At 42.9% G+C, this 14,469-nt stretch overlaps 1 protein-coding gene across 4 annotated transcripts in view; it reads right to left on the reverse strand.

The window, feature by feature from the left end:
• The window catches only part of GRIP2 (glutamate receptor interacting protein 2), a 496,203-nt gene that overhangs the window by 34,302 nt on the left and 447,432 nt on the right, over positions 1-14,469 (reverse strand). For all 4 annotated transcript variants that reach the window (XM_032784290.2, XM_032784289.1, XM_032784288.1 and 1 more), the window contains exons 13-15: positions 9,784-9,929; positions 9,087-9,167; positions 634-700 (exon numbers count right to left, since the gene is read on the reverse strand). In XM_032784290.2, coding sequence (XP_032640181.1) covers positions 634-700; positions 9,087-9,167; positions 9,784-9,929 — 294 coding nt within the window. The remainder of the gene's footprint in view (positions 1-633; positions 701-9,086; positions 9,168-9,783; positions 9,930-14,469) is intronic.

Raw genomic sequence — 14,469 nt, forward strand, 5'->3', positions numbered from 1 at the left:
TATAATGGACTGAACCAAACCTCTATAACCGACGTTCCCTTGAACTATGATGTATTCCAGAACCAAACGCTATGATTTGGGCCTCTCTGCATTGAATTCAGGGCCGGCTCCAGGCACCAGTCGAGCAAGCTTGTGCTTGAAGCAGCAGATTCTAAGGGGCAGCATTCCCTCAAATCCTCTCTCTTTTCTTTGCACCGCTGCTTCAGCCGCACTGCAGGGTTTTTTTCTTTTTGGTTCGCCGCTCCAGTCGCCCTGTAGGGGCGGCGTCACAGAGGAGGGGAGCGTCCTGGTGGGAGCGGGCTGCACCCTCCATCTGCCGCAGTTGGTGCCAGATCTGTAGCAAGCCTGACAGGGCAGCTCGAGTCCTTCCCTCCTTGCCAACCGGAGTGGCGCAGAGCCCTCCTGGCAGGCGGCGCAGTGGAAGCCCTGGTCGCCCACCTTCTGTCCCCCTCTCCATCCCTCTCCTGCCTGGGGCACGTCTGCAGCGCTGGGAGTCCCCCTGCATGGTTTTTTTTGCTCTACCGCTCTGGCTGCCCCACAGTTCTTTTTGGCTTGGGGTGACAAAAAAGCCAGAGCCGGCCCTGATTGAATTACTGCATTGCAAATTGTCATACAGTAAACAGCTGCACTCACCTGTGAGCTACGCTCCCCTTCTTGATATCAGAGATAATTAAAGGCTCACCAGGCTTTCTACTTGCAGCTGCAAAAGAGATGCATGCATATAAAACACACTTCAGGCTCTGGAATCTATCACAGTGACAGCCCAGGGGAGAAAAAGGAGTTGCAGGGAGGGGAAATTTACATCAATTTGACACAAGTGCAGCTTCACACTTGGAATTTATAAAAGACAGACCTGCAACAATAAGGGTTGAGCCCAAGCAATTTTTGCATCCTGTCTAAATTAGCCAGCTGGTTCCAAGGTGATAAAACTATGGAATCAAGTGATTCAAAGCAAGAGCTTCTGATCTCTGTGTATCTCCATCTGCCCAGGTCTAACACAGATTTCCACACCTTCCAAAATCTGTGAAGGCCACCCAAAGTGAGCCTCACAGCGAAGTGACAATTAGGCAGCTAGGAGCAGTTGTTTCCTGAATCTCTCTCTGTACATTATTATTATTTGGGTGTTCTGAATAAATGAATGGTCGGCCTGGAAATCTGCTTGATCTGTTAGTAGCTGGCAATCATGCAAGTGTTAAATAGTCATTCTTCTCCTACATTGTCTGCAAGAAATTGGATGTGACCCACTTCCCTGAATTCTAAATCACAAAAATGTGGCCATTCTTAATAAACGTGTCCATTGATATGAATCCCTCCAGTACAGAGTGTCCTGTAACTTGTGCTTTCAGAGTTCAATGTTGCTGGCACTAGCCTGAGACCAGGCCTAATTTGTCACTATGTTACACTAGCTTAATGCAGATTTAACCCCACTGGTGTGACTCAGTGGAGGGTTTGGCCAGTGATCTGTGATGACCATGAATCAATCCCTCTACCACAGGGGTTCTCAAACTGGGGGTCGGGACCCTCAGGGGGTCACAAGGTTATTACATGGGGGCTAGTGAGCTGTCAGCCTCCATCCCAAGCCCTGCTTCACTGCCAGCATTTGTAATGGTGTTAAATATATATAAAAAAGTACTCTTAACGTATGGGGGGGGTCGCATTCAGAGGCTTGCTGTGTGAAAAGAGGTCACCAGTTCAAAAGTCTGAGAACCCCTGCTCTACCAAGACATCTCTGAATCCCACCAGCTCATGAAATGCTGATAGCAAGGAAAAGCTGTAGATCTAGCATAACGCATAAGGTGGTCATGATTCTCCCTCCCCACATCATCTGAGGTGATTAAGCCAGTTATGCACTGGGTCTCATTTGACTCAAATTTACGAACTGCAAAGCCTCTGGGCGTCCCAAACCTGAATCTAGCAGAGAGTCTTTATTTGTCCACTGACTTCAACATAGCATTGTTAAACCATTTAATAATTAGCCTTTAGCCATAAAAGAGTGGCCAATCCTTTGTCATATTCAGGCAGCGTTGTAGCTGCATAAATTCCCCACCCCCACAGGCCACCCAATGGTTCAGCTTCATTAAATCTGCTGGAGACAACTGCCTAATGTGTTGTCTGTACATTTTCTGAATTTTACAGCACCTTGAACATAAGAAGGGTGAAATACTATCCCCACTGATGTCAGTGGCAAAACTTTCTTGCCTTTTTGGAGTGAGGATTCAGCCCACGGTCCTGCAGAGAGGGAGTACACACCAGCAACATTTAAATTGGTTCTCCAAACCCCAGGTGTTTTTATAGACTGAGTGGGGCCATTGCAAGCAAGAGAATGAAGGGGAGGGGAAACCGATCTAAGAAGCTGAACTTCAAAATGCAACAAGATGGCAGCATGCTGCCTACCATGACCTATTTCCCAACATCTTTATAAAAGGTGATCTGCAAAGCTTTTTCAAGTTTGATCATTTCAGCTCACAAGACTTGTGATCCACGAAGGGCCATGTCTGCTTTATTTTAGTCAAAGCCTGCATTTTCATGATTGTTTACATTAAAGATAGTGGCTGTGGGCTCCCTTCCCCACTCAGAAAAACCCAGGTAAGGGATCTGTCCCCTCATGACCTCACTGCTATTCACATGCCAAGAACATATGCAAATAGCATTCTCCTCTCTCTCTCTCTCATACTCTGCACTTACACATTGCTACATTGCCTTGGTTACAGTTGCTATTGTCTCCCAACACAGAGGGAGGGGCGGAGGGGGGGAAGACAGTGGAGGGCAAAGAAAGCTCAAAGCCTATGAGCATCTCAGCTTACAGCCAGGGATGAACATGTTGAGGATTTGTGATGTCACTATTTCACAGGGAAGGAATTTACATGAGCTGCTGCGAAAAAACAGCTGTCAAAAAGGAAATTCCAGAGGAATCCGAAGACAGGAAAAATTGTTGGCCTTTTTTTCCATTATGGTCTTAATTTATTAGCATATATGTTTTTAAAACCCACTAATATGAAACTTGTTAGGAAAAAAAAAAAAGCTTTGCAGGTCACTGTTAAGGATACACTCTGCCTGACTGCACGGTCAGCTGTATTTAATAGTGTAAAATGTCACCAATCCATGGTCAAGCACAGCAGAGAACTAAACACAACTGAGCGTACTGTACCGTAGGAGTGCTTCTGTCGAGTGCTACAGAACCCGAAAGAGCTGTCCTCACAGCCTCTTTGACAACGCACTGATGCACATTCCATGCATCTACTATCTGCAGACTGAGTGCTCTCAAGTTCCATTTAGAGCCGGAAGCTAAACCGAGATACAGTTTGGTTGCTCCAATTCACTGAGTGGTAGAAAGAGTCAAGAAGGAAAAAAAATGAGCTAGTATCCTGACTAGCATAAAGACCCAGGTCCATTATAAACCCAACCATGAAAGGGATCAAATTACCACGTGGTTGTACTTTACCATTGTTAAACTTGGTTCCATCCTGTGATGCAGATTGGATCTAATGGTGTTTTAACAGGATCCTCAAACCAGCCTCCTAAAACACCATTGCGTATTGACCATCGGGGTTGGGGGGAACGAATGGAGACAAGTCTGCTGTAAGTAGGTTTCCCACAGAAGTGGTTTTTTGAGCACAGACAGGGCTCAAGAGAGTTTGGAACCTCAAGCCTAACCTCTGCGTCCAATGGCAACCTAAGAGTTTAAGGGAGTGGGGGTAACACTGGAAGTGCCCCATTGTGTGAACAGACACCTGGGAACATGTCCTGGGTGATCTTAGTCTTTGGGAGATTCTGTTGACAGAGAGGCTCAGATCCATGCTGCCCCACAAGCTTGGGAGAAGCCCCCTGTAAGCTTCCACAAAGCCACCTCATTGTTCTCCTTCAAATCCCTCCTTAACGCTCTCCTCTGCCATAATCCCTACAAAAAACAAAACAAAAAAGGCGACTGGCACACGGAGACCTCTGCCTGTCACGCTGACTCATATTGTCTCATTGCTTCCATCTATACCATCTGTTGTCTCTTGTCTGATGCTTAGACTGCAATCTCTTTGAGGCAGGGATCATCTTTTGTTATGTTTGTACAGCACCTAGCACAATGGGATTCTGGGGCAGGATTCAGGCACCTAGCTGTACTAGAAAATAAAAGAAATGACTAGGAGTTTGGGGTGAATACATTTCTTTTGTGGTGTTTTCCTGGGCATACCATGTGCTTTCCTTTCTGTTACAATGTCTACATAAATATTCTTGTTTTTATAATCCTCTTGGCATTTTTAATAAAGCCAATTTTGCCCCTCACCTTGTGTCCGCTGCATGTAATCATAAGGAACGGTAATGAAGGGGGAATAGAAGCAATGTCATGTGACCGAAGATGGGATGAGGGAGAGGACGCATAGTCTTGATCACTGTACAGCCAACTAAAATGAAGGTTAGCTTAATCAATTACATTTCCCTTTAGATATACATTTAAAAATATTGTGATATGATTGACCGCACAGCTATCTGCTGGTATCAAGCATTTGCCAGCTGCATTCACAAATCCCTACAGAAGCCCATATGCTGAGCCTTCAGCATCTCCTGTTTGGCCCCACCCCCTGCCTTATGACCCCTGCAACATTTTGTCATAGTTGCTGTCCTTCAAAAGAAGCCTGGACTAGATCATTCTATTACTCAACAATAGGTGTCACTGTTGAGTGAAGCAAGACACTTCCCACTCCCAGAATAGAGTATGCAGCACAATAGGATGAAAGTCTGTCCTTCTACTGAAATGTATTGTTTCCTGAAAGGGAATTGATCTACACTAACAGTTTAAATTACATTTTTCAAATACGCTTACTGATATTTAATTTAGATGTAACCAAACAAGTCTTGTACGTTATTTTACATAATGATAATTGAAGAGGAACCAAATTAAATTTTAACAAACTGGTAGGCCTTCCAATTCATTTTAAATAATCGGTTTGGCACATAATTGGCAATCTGTACAAAAACCAACCTTATTAATTCTAAAGAAGATGCAACAGCTATAGAAATGAAAGGTTTGCTAAATATAATCTAATGCCATAATCACTTCGCCCCAATGATGGCAAGAGATACAAGTCTATTATATCAGAACAAACCCTCAAGGTATTTAACGGTCACTTAGTATTCAATTAATACAGAATAGCTCTAATTAACTAAATTAAGTCTCCAACGCCCTTCCCATTCACTGCAGTCCACTGAAGAGCTGGGCTCCTTACCTCCAAACCTTGAATACAGATTTTCCTGATTCTCAGTTACATTAAGTCCCTTTATACTTCACTTCATATTCACTTTCAAACCCCTTTAAACTGCCAAAGTGGCGTGAGGGGTCTTTTGTATAACTGACGCCTTGTCCACATAAGAAAATTATATTGATTTCAGCAAGTCAGTTGAGAGAGAAAAGGTGGCCCAGTGGGTAGGACGCTAGGCTGGGACTCAGGCCTAGTCTACATAAAAAAAAATTAGATCAACCCTAGCCACATTGCTCAGGGCTGTGAAAAACTGTGTGCCTTGCACAACGTAGTTAGGTAGACCGAGGCCTCAGTTGAGACGTGGTTAGGTCAATGGAAGAATTCTTCTGCCTCTTCGAGAGATGGATTTCCTTCATCAATGGAAAAGCCCCTTCTGTCAATGTAGGAATCATCTACACTACGGTGCTACAGTGGCACAACTGCACTGCGGTAGCTGTGCCGCTGTACCAGGCATAATGTAGACATGCCCACAGGAGACCCAGGCTCAATTCCATCCTCAGCCATGGACTTCCTGTTTAATCTTCAGCAAGTCTCTTAGGCCTGATCTACACTTGAAAGTTTAACCGAACTATTTCAGTCAGGAGTGTGATTTTTTAAAAATGAAATAGTTATATAGGTAAAAGCCCTAAGGTGGGTGCAATTATATAGATATAAAGGTGACTTATACCAGTACAGTTATTCCCCATCCTAGACGGGAATAGCTATTCCCATACAAACCATCCTTACATTAGTACAACTACATCCACAGTAGGGAGGTTGTACCACTATACTAGCATAATAAAAGCGGTAAAGCTTTTTAGTGTAGACAAGGCCTTAATCCCTCTGTGCCTCAGGCCAGGTCTACAGTACAGACCTATATCGGTATAACTATGTCGCTCAGGGATGTGACAAATTCACACCCCCTGAACAACGTAGTTATATTGATCTAAATCCCTGCGTAGTCAGCGCTGTGTCAGAGCTTCTCTTGTCCACATAGCTGTCACCTTTCAGGGAGATGGATTAACTATGGTGACAGGAGAAGCTCTTCCATTGGCGTAGTAGTAGCGTCTTTACTAAAGCGCACCAGTGCAGCTGTACCACTGTACGCTCCAAGGTCATCTGTAAAATGGGGATAATAGCACATCCTACTTTACAGGGGTGCTGAGAGGATAAATACACTAAATAAATAATACAGTGTGAAATACTACAGAAATGGGGGTCAGCTAAATACCTAAAACACAGACTACCATCAGTGCGGGCTGCTCATTTATTTTTTTTATAAACTGCTTTCAGTCCCCTGCCATGTCTGCTGGGATTCTGGTGGTCTCAGTGTTTACACTATGATGGATGAAGAGACTCAAAACACGTCCACTTGGTGTTTTTAATAGGATGCATAATGATTCGTATTGGTAAATTATTCCCCTCCAAGGAGTCTGAGCACACAACTCACACGCACCAGCGCTTCCACCGGTTACAAACACCTTTTGTTATTGATTGAGACAAAGCAGCATTTTGACAATGTGTAATTAAAGAAATGGCACTAATGTCATAAAACTGGATTTAAGAATAAACATGTTTAATAGGGGGCAGGGATACCTAAGCAAAGGGACCAGGATAAAAAAAAAAGAGGTGAACCTGAGTCAACTACAATAAACTAGTCAAAATACAATTCCCACTACTTGCTTATTCCTGTATCATCCATTAACTTTAAAGACAGGTTCATAATTAGAATTGCTTCCAGCACGATATTTACGCTACCATGTAGCTATTTATTTTCAAAATCTTTAGATACTGGGCCAAGGAAGAATATTCTGTTTCTGTAAAAGTGCTAAAGTGGAACAGTTCCACATATTAGCTGAAACTGCAATATTACCAGAAAAGATCACTGTAAATTGCAGGCTGGCATAGGCCACGGGCCCCTCCCTAGACCCTCAAAGTGGTCCCAGTATGTGAGAGAGAGGTGTTGTCTGAGCACATGGATGAGTTCTAATCCTGGTTAGGACAGTGACTCCCATAGTAACCTTGATCAAGTCACTTAATCTTTATCTCAAAATTCTGCCTCCATCATCTGCAAACGGAATAATACAGAGATTTACCTATGGCACCTTGCCAGGGGCGCTGGGATAGATGTTATTTAATTTTCAAATTACCTTACATACTCTATGAAGTGTTACTGTATCATTAAGGAGGACAGTTTAAAGGCTTATTTAACAGCAACAACAAAAATGCACCCTGCAGTAAGACTCAACTAGCCATTAGGGAAAAACATTTTATATAGGTAAAAAAAATTCCTTCTTCTAATCAACCAGCACTTTCCTGAGGCTAAAAACAATCATATGACTTATTTGAAGCAGATCAGATACCGACTACACAATAAAACGCAACAGCTAGTTTGCATGCGCACCCACATCTGGAATACATATAGGGACTATCACTTGAAGAACCATTATTAGTTCTTACTGCCATAGATTTTAATCCGTAGAAGATTTAGAACAAAGTTGTGTGATTTGAACAGATTGCACCCAGAAATAGAGGAGAGACTTCATGGTGCACATTCAGCAGGCTAGATGAGTAGACAGGTCATTATGAGCCTGTTCTCTGCATTGTTGGGTCTACAATTACACATTGCACTTACTTTCAACTGTACCACCCAGAGTACCTCAGAGTCTTTTGCAAACAATTAAGCTTCCCAACCCACATGTTGCTCTGAACCAGGCAGAAATAAAGTATTGTGTTTGGAGTCCATAAAAACAGTTGTTTTAAAAACAGGTGCACACTCCCTTGGGCTGCAGTTCTGGGTGCCTCACCTGACTGAAATTTAAGTAATGAGCTGCCAGAACAAATAATGAAAAACATTGTTTTTAATTTTTTCCTTTAACAACAAGCCATGATTTTCAGAGAGAGAAGTCTAGAATTAGACTCATGTTTAGGCCTGTAAATAACAGGCCTGACATACAACACCTAGGAACTTCAATTCACAACTGTAGTGAATTCAGATTAGTTTTCTTGAGCATTCCTGTGTAAACAATTACTCTCCCCCCGCCTATTTAGTTCATCAGACTAGCTCTACTTAGATGTTATTATACAACACACAGGAATTACTGCGTGAAATTCTATGGCCTGTGTGCTGTACAGATGATCAGATTAGACTATCACATTGGTCCCATATGGCCTTAAAATCTATACCCAAATTCTTGCCCAAATGTCTTATCCCAAATTCATAGAGTGGGTCAATGTAAGAAATGTGAATAAAAATCAGGAGCCTAGATGTCCAGTTCCCAGCTCTCAGCACTAGATATGCTTTCCTCCCTGAAAGGAGAAAGGCTTCACAGGTAATTTCTAAATCTTATTTTGGCATTTGAATCTACAGCAGTGATGGAAACTGAACAAGACAGAGGGTTTTGTTTTGTTTTTCTCTTCTCACTTGCTGCTTATATCCAGCATGTGCCTCTTCTCTATACCTAAAGGTTTGCAATTTTGTGTTCATCTGGTGCGTGGTGGATAGAGAGGAAAATGATCTAAAACTCACAGAATTGACAAAGATAAAATCGTGAATCCAACTGCCATTTCTTAATTGTCACTGTATTTTCTGGCTGGCAGTTTAAAGAGTAGGAAGTAAATTGAGGTCTCTCTCTCTCTAAACATACATTATATATAAACATGACCCAGGCCTTGATTCAGCAAAGCATATGCTTATCTTTAAGCATGTGCTTAAGCCCCATTGATTTCTAGCACATTGTGGGCACTATCAAAAGCAAGTAATTTCTGTCTTTATTGTGTTCCTCTAGCAAGCTAGATTGGAAGCCAGTGGCTGCTGCTCCTGCCAGCTGTTGCAGCTATAGTCTAAGCAATACTTACAGCTGATAGTAATTCCAAGCTCCACACCTCTTTTCTTGGGCAGTTTAACATGGAAAGTACCACTGCTGGGAATGACAGACTCTATAAAACCAAAAGAGAGAGAAGAATAAAAGTGAGAAAGGACAGATTTTTCAATTGTGTTGATAGACCATTCTGAACCCCCGAGAAAATTAGTTTTAAAGACATATATTATAGGTGTTGATAAATGTAACATACTACATGATTTAGTCCATTCAATGTACTCACAGTTAACAATGGCAGTCTAGATTTTTAGAAAAATCTTATTTATTAAAAATATACATAATTGTGTGTACTATATCAGGACAGAGAAAATAATCAGGAGGTGCAGGATTCAGAGGCAACTCTGCCAACACACACACACCACATGTTGGCACCAGCCATTGCCATTAGTCCCCTCACTATCTTAAGTCATCCATAAAATATCTGGGGGAAAAAAAAAAGATGGCCTCTTCACTTATTAAGCTTGCATGTCCACTAAGAGATGTGGTTTCTGGATAAAACAGGATTTAGACAGGGATCTAATGTATGTCTCCATTGCTAGCTCACATCAAACAGTGACTCTTACCAAAGCTATAGAATGTTTATGGAGGAGGCTTTCCCTATATTGGGGCTAATAAAGAACTACCAGAGCCTTTTGGGGGATGCTGTGAGAGAGGTGAATGCATTGGTTACATACCCGCCACGTCAAATTCTAACTCCAGCACAACTTTGTTGCTAAGTGCTGCATCACGCAAGAGCTGATTGGCTTCCTCCATGGTCCCATCTTCAGTTGCGATGCCATTGATGGAAAGGACTCTGTCTCCAACTTGTAGCAGCCCACACCTGCAGTCCAGATCAGAAAAGGAGAAAAAGCTCAAAGACAACGATGAGCCACCTCTGCCGGGCAAGTCAGTCACAATCTACAGATCTACTTGGCAGAATTCCATTTTTATTTTTTCCAACCATTTCGATGGATAATATCCATGTTTATTTTTAAGCACTTTTTCCTAATTTTAATCCATTTAAATTTTCACAGTTGCGGGAAATAAGATGGGGGGGGGGGGCAATCAATAACTATGACGACAGTAGTTGCTTAGATTCAAAAAGTTAAAGCTTTATATACACTGTAAAAATACAAATAGCCAATGTAACATGTCAAAAGATACAAAGTAAACATCCTTAAACTAATACATTCTCAAGCAGCATTTTTCGTACTTTGCCTACCTGCAAAGTTCAGTTACCAATGGAATTTTGTTGTTGTTGGTTTGTGCGTGTACAGTGAACTAGACATTTACCAATAAAAATCTGATGCTTCCAAGTCTATCTATAGAAGACTATAACAGCTGACAGACACGACACATTGGGGAGCCATGCAGGGTCATTGACCTCCCAGATTTGCTACTTGGCTTGTACTGAGCATGCTCTGTAACACAGCTGAAGCCAGCTGCCCTTACTTTGCCAGCCCCCCTGACACCAGCAGGCACGGGTCATCTCTGACCACTGAGAAATGATAACATTAGGCCACAAAAACAAGATACATAGCTCTAAAATATACAACCCAATATAGAGAACCTACTAAGATCATCAGGAACAAATTCACAAGCATGGATATTTTCAGAGTTTGACCAATATTTGCTCAGTCATGTTCTGCTCGCAAATAGCAGTTCTTCGGGTTTCCTGCAGTGAAATCTCCTTGCCACCCCCAGAAACCAAACCCACCGCTGTGAAATTGGATAAAAACTAGTTGCCTCTCTCTCTAACCATATCTAATGGTACACAGCTCTCCATGTGTGCATGCCTGAGCCTCCTGGAACCCAAAGTAATGACACTGAAAATTACAGAGTCCTCTGATTAATAAAGGACTAACATCAAAGTTACAATCCAATCAACTCACCAAAATGTCTCAGCAAATTGGATAATCATTCATCCCTTGTAATTGCATTTTCTGAAGCCAAATGTTCATTGATAATGTTTAATGGCCTTGAAATTGTTTGATACTGTTCCAATATAACCACAACCAACATTCCCTTTAAACATAACTATGTAAAAACTTAATTTGGAAGAAACCAAAGAACTATAAAGTTGGGTTGGAGTTGCACAACTGTGGCATGCATGCCACATATTGTGGGTTGCATCTGTGCATATGAGCAGAGTTTTTGCAAACACTAAGCAATATGTTTGCCAACCAACCCCCCTCTTATTTGCCTTAACCTCAGAAGGAAATCTTAAGACTTCTGTGCCATCCACCACAGCTCATCTGACCTACCACGTTATTCCACAAAGGCATGAATGCAGTGCTGTACCTGGGCTTTCCATTGCCCATTAGGCAGTTCTCTCTCACACACACAAATATTTAACCATTGAGTTATGGCTAGAAGGGACTAAACATGAAATCTTTCCAAAATTTTCTTCTCTTGCATTCCTCTTCAGTTACTACAGCCAAGCACTGGTGCAGAATTCCAGGAGTTGTAGGAAATTCTTCTTTCAGTCAAGTTAGGATGGTCTCCAAAATCTCTCCATGGTTATTGGGAGAGTTCTCTTTCTCCACCTGTACATTTAAAGCCGTGTTTCAGAGCTCAGGTTCTCCAGCTCCGTGGGAACTTTATCTGTTACTAACCATGCAAAATCTTTACCTGCCCAATTTCAAATATCAGACTTTGTTGACGTTTCACAGAGCAACCATATCCTTAACAATCCCATACCCCACTTCAAGCATGATGGGATTGTAAGAGAACAAGTTATCTGTGGTATCAAGGTTTGTACTACAGAGGCCATCGTGGACAAAGGAGACTAGGAAGTAACTGTCACTTCAAACAAGCCCTGGATGCAATTGGCCAGGTTGTCATCAGAACATGCTTACATTGTGGTGTTGAAAAATTGACATGCTCAACACCTCTCTCTAGAGGTTGGAGAGGTGATTTTGCTGGGGGGAGGGCATTTATTAAATCTGTGTTATATTATGGTGCTGCCTAGGTTACATTATCTATGGAAAAATGATGTCTATGAGATGTATTTTTAAAAAGTGTTTGTCAAGGAGACCCAGAGACGATGCCAGGCACTCTTCTGTGTACTATAAATGTGAATAAATGCAGTATTAATTCACTGTGCAATCAGTCAGATGCTTAACTAGTCTTCGGTATGTGCAGCTACTATGACTTTATATGGCTAGATGTGGAAATTGTGGCTTATAGAATGTAAGATTCCCAATGGCTGTGACAGAAATATTTCCTTCAGCACTATGAACTCTGTTGCTGCAGCAGTATGTCTTACTTAGAAGGAACCAACAGCTGCGTGACAAAAAGGTATTACATTATCACCACAAATTCAGATAAAAACCCAACTAGCTGTGACACAGCCATTGTTTTCATCACAGGACACCAGGGTCATTGGGTGCCTTCAAACAACAACAGAGAAGATAGCTGCCATTTCCCCCACTCAAGCTGCTTGGACAGGAGATGCAGGTTCTTACATTCCTTTGTTCAAGTTAGATTTTCCTCACTGGTTTATAAAATGTTGTGAAGTGAAGCAGTGACCTCGTGTCCCCCTTGATGAAGGTGCTGAAGCCAGATGTGCCTTAACTCTACAGTATCATCTAATGGTGAGAGGAGGAGACTGGGAGTCAAGACTCCTGGGGTTATTTTTCTAGCTTTACCACTGACATGCTGGCCTTACGCAGACCAAATCCTCTTTCAATCATTTTCCCCACCAAGATGACACCCACCTTATGGGTGGGCTGCATGGCATTCATCATTGTTTGTAAAGTGCTGTCAGATCCTTGGAAGAAAAGTGTACCAATGAAAAGAATGAGGAGGCTGGTGTATTCTTGAGTGAAGGACACACTTCTTGTAACACTGGAGTTCACAGTGTTGGACGCCTTCACTTGGGTTTAATGTCTGCTCTAAATGAGCTTTACATTTTGTTATGGCTGATACAATGCGCAGTTTGCATCCTAACCTGTTTGAACCTTGTTGGCAACTTTCACTGGCCGCTAATTTTTCTCACATGTGAGCTCTTAGTGTTACTGGCTTCCAGGTGCCATGATCAAATGACAAAATCTGAGCAGAGCTGGAGAACTCAGAACCTAACAGACTTAGATTTTTGGCGCCCAGACACGGACAAGAAAGCCTTGCTCATTCTCCTGGCAAACAGGCACTCCCCAAAGGGCTGATCCTGCAGACTCTCCCTCCCACTGATAGTGCCCTGAACATAGGCGGCAGGTTTGTATAATTTTTGGTGGGCCCAAAATGGTGGTGCCCGCCCCCTCACCCCCGCTCTCGCCCTGTAAGCCAATATAAAATGAAGCTACAATGTGTCGGCACCACAAGATTACAAGGGTCAATTAAAAGTGGAAAGTCAGAAGCAGCACTTGCCTGCTTCAATATACAGTATTATATTTTGTTGCACCTGTTGTGACAAAATGGGAATGTTCTTAATGCTTTCTCTGAATACTGTATGGGTGCCTCAGTTTCCCCTGCAAGGTGTCAATTGAAGGTGCTGGGCACAAAGATCAGAAGAGATCCAGAAGAGACACAAAGACTAGAGGAGGGAGTGTCAGTTTGCAGCTGGCTAGGGAAACGGGGCGAGGCCCAGAATTTGGGTCTAGGCTCCCCACCCTCCAAGATGGACCTGACTGAGGGGTCCTGTTTTCTGTACCTACAAGCTTTGTTTTAGACTGTGATCCTGTCGTCTAATAAACCTTCTGTTTTACCGGCTGGCTGAGAGTCACATCTGACTGCAGAGTTGGGGTGCAGGGACCTCTGGTTGCCCCAGGACCTGCCTGGACAGACTTGCTGCGGAAAGCGCACAGTGTGGAAGGGTATGCTGAATGCTCTGAGGTCAGACCCAGGAAGATGTAAGCTTCTTGCCCTAGACACAGTATGCTCAGAGAGAGGAGGCTCCCCCAGAGTCCTGACTGGCTTTGTATGGAGTAGTTCCAAAGCATCCCTGCATCCTCTTCCACAACATGCGCTTCCCGGAAGTCCACACAGGCACTGACACACTGTCCTCTGGCCTTTGTCTCTTTTTCAGGCATTAAGAGGCCAACTGATCTCTTTGTTCTCCAACACCTTCAGTTGGCACCTTGCAGGAGAGTGGCCCAGGCCATCAGTTGCCCGGAGACAGAGTTTCGGCCATTCTCTGTGCAGACAGCATCCCACTGGCACTCTAGGACTCTACAACGATCACACACCCTTATCCCACCATCTAGATCCTTGAGAAATTCATAGGGGAAACTGAGGCACCCACACAGTATTCAGAGAAAACATTAAGAACATTCCCACTTTGTAACACCTGTATACTTTAAAGGGTTTTAAATAATCAAGTATTGTGCTAAACACAATGATACTCCAAACTGACCACCAAATTTAAGTTGCACGTTTTTCCC

The sequence above is a fragment of the Chelonoidis abingdonii genome, chromosome 17, assembly GCF_003597395.2.
Source record: "Chelonoidis abingdonii isolate Lonesome George chromosome 17, CheloAbing_2.0, whole genome shotgun sequence".
NCBI classification, from domain to species: Eukaryota; Metazoa; Chordata; order Testudines; family Testudinidae; genus Chelonoidis; species Chelonoidis abingdonii.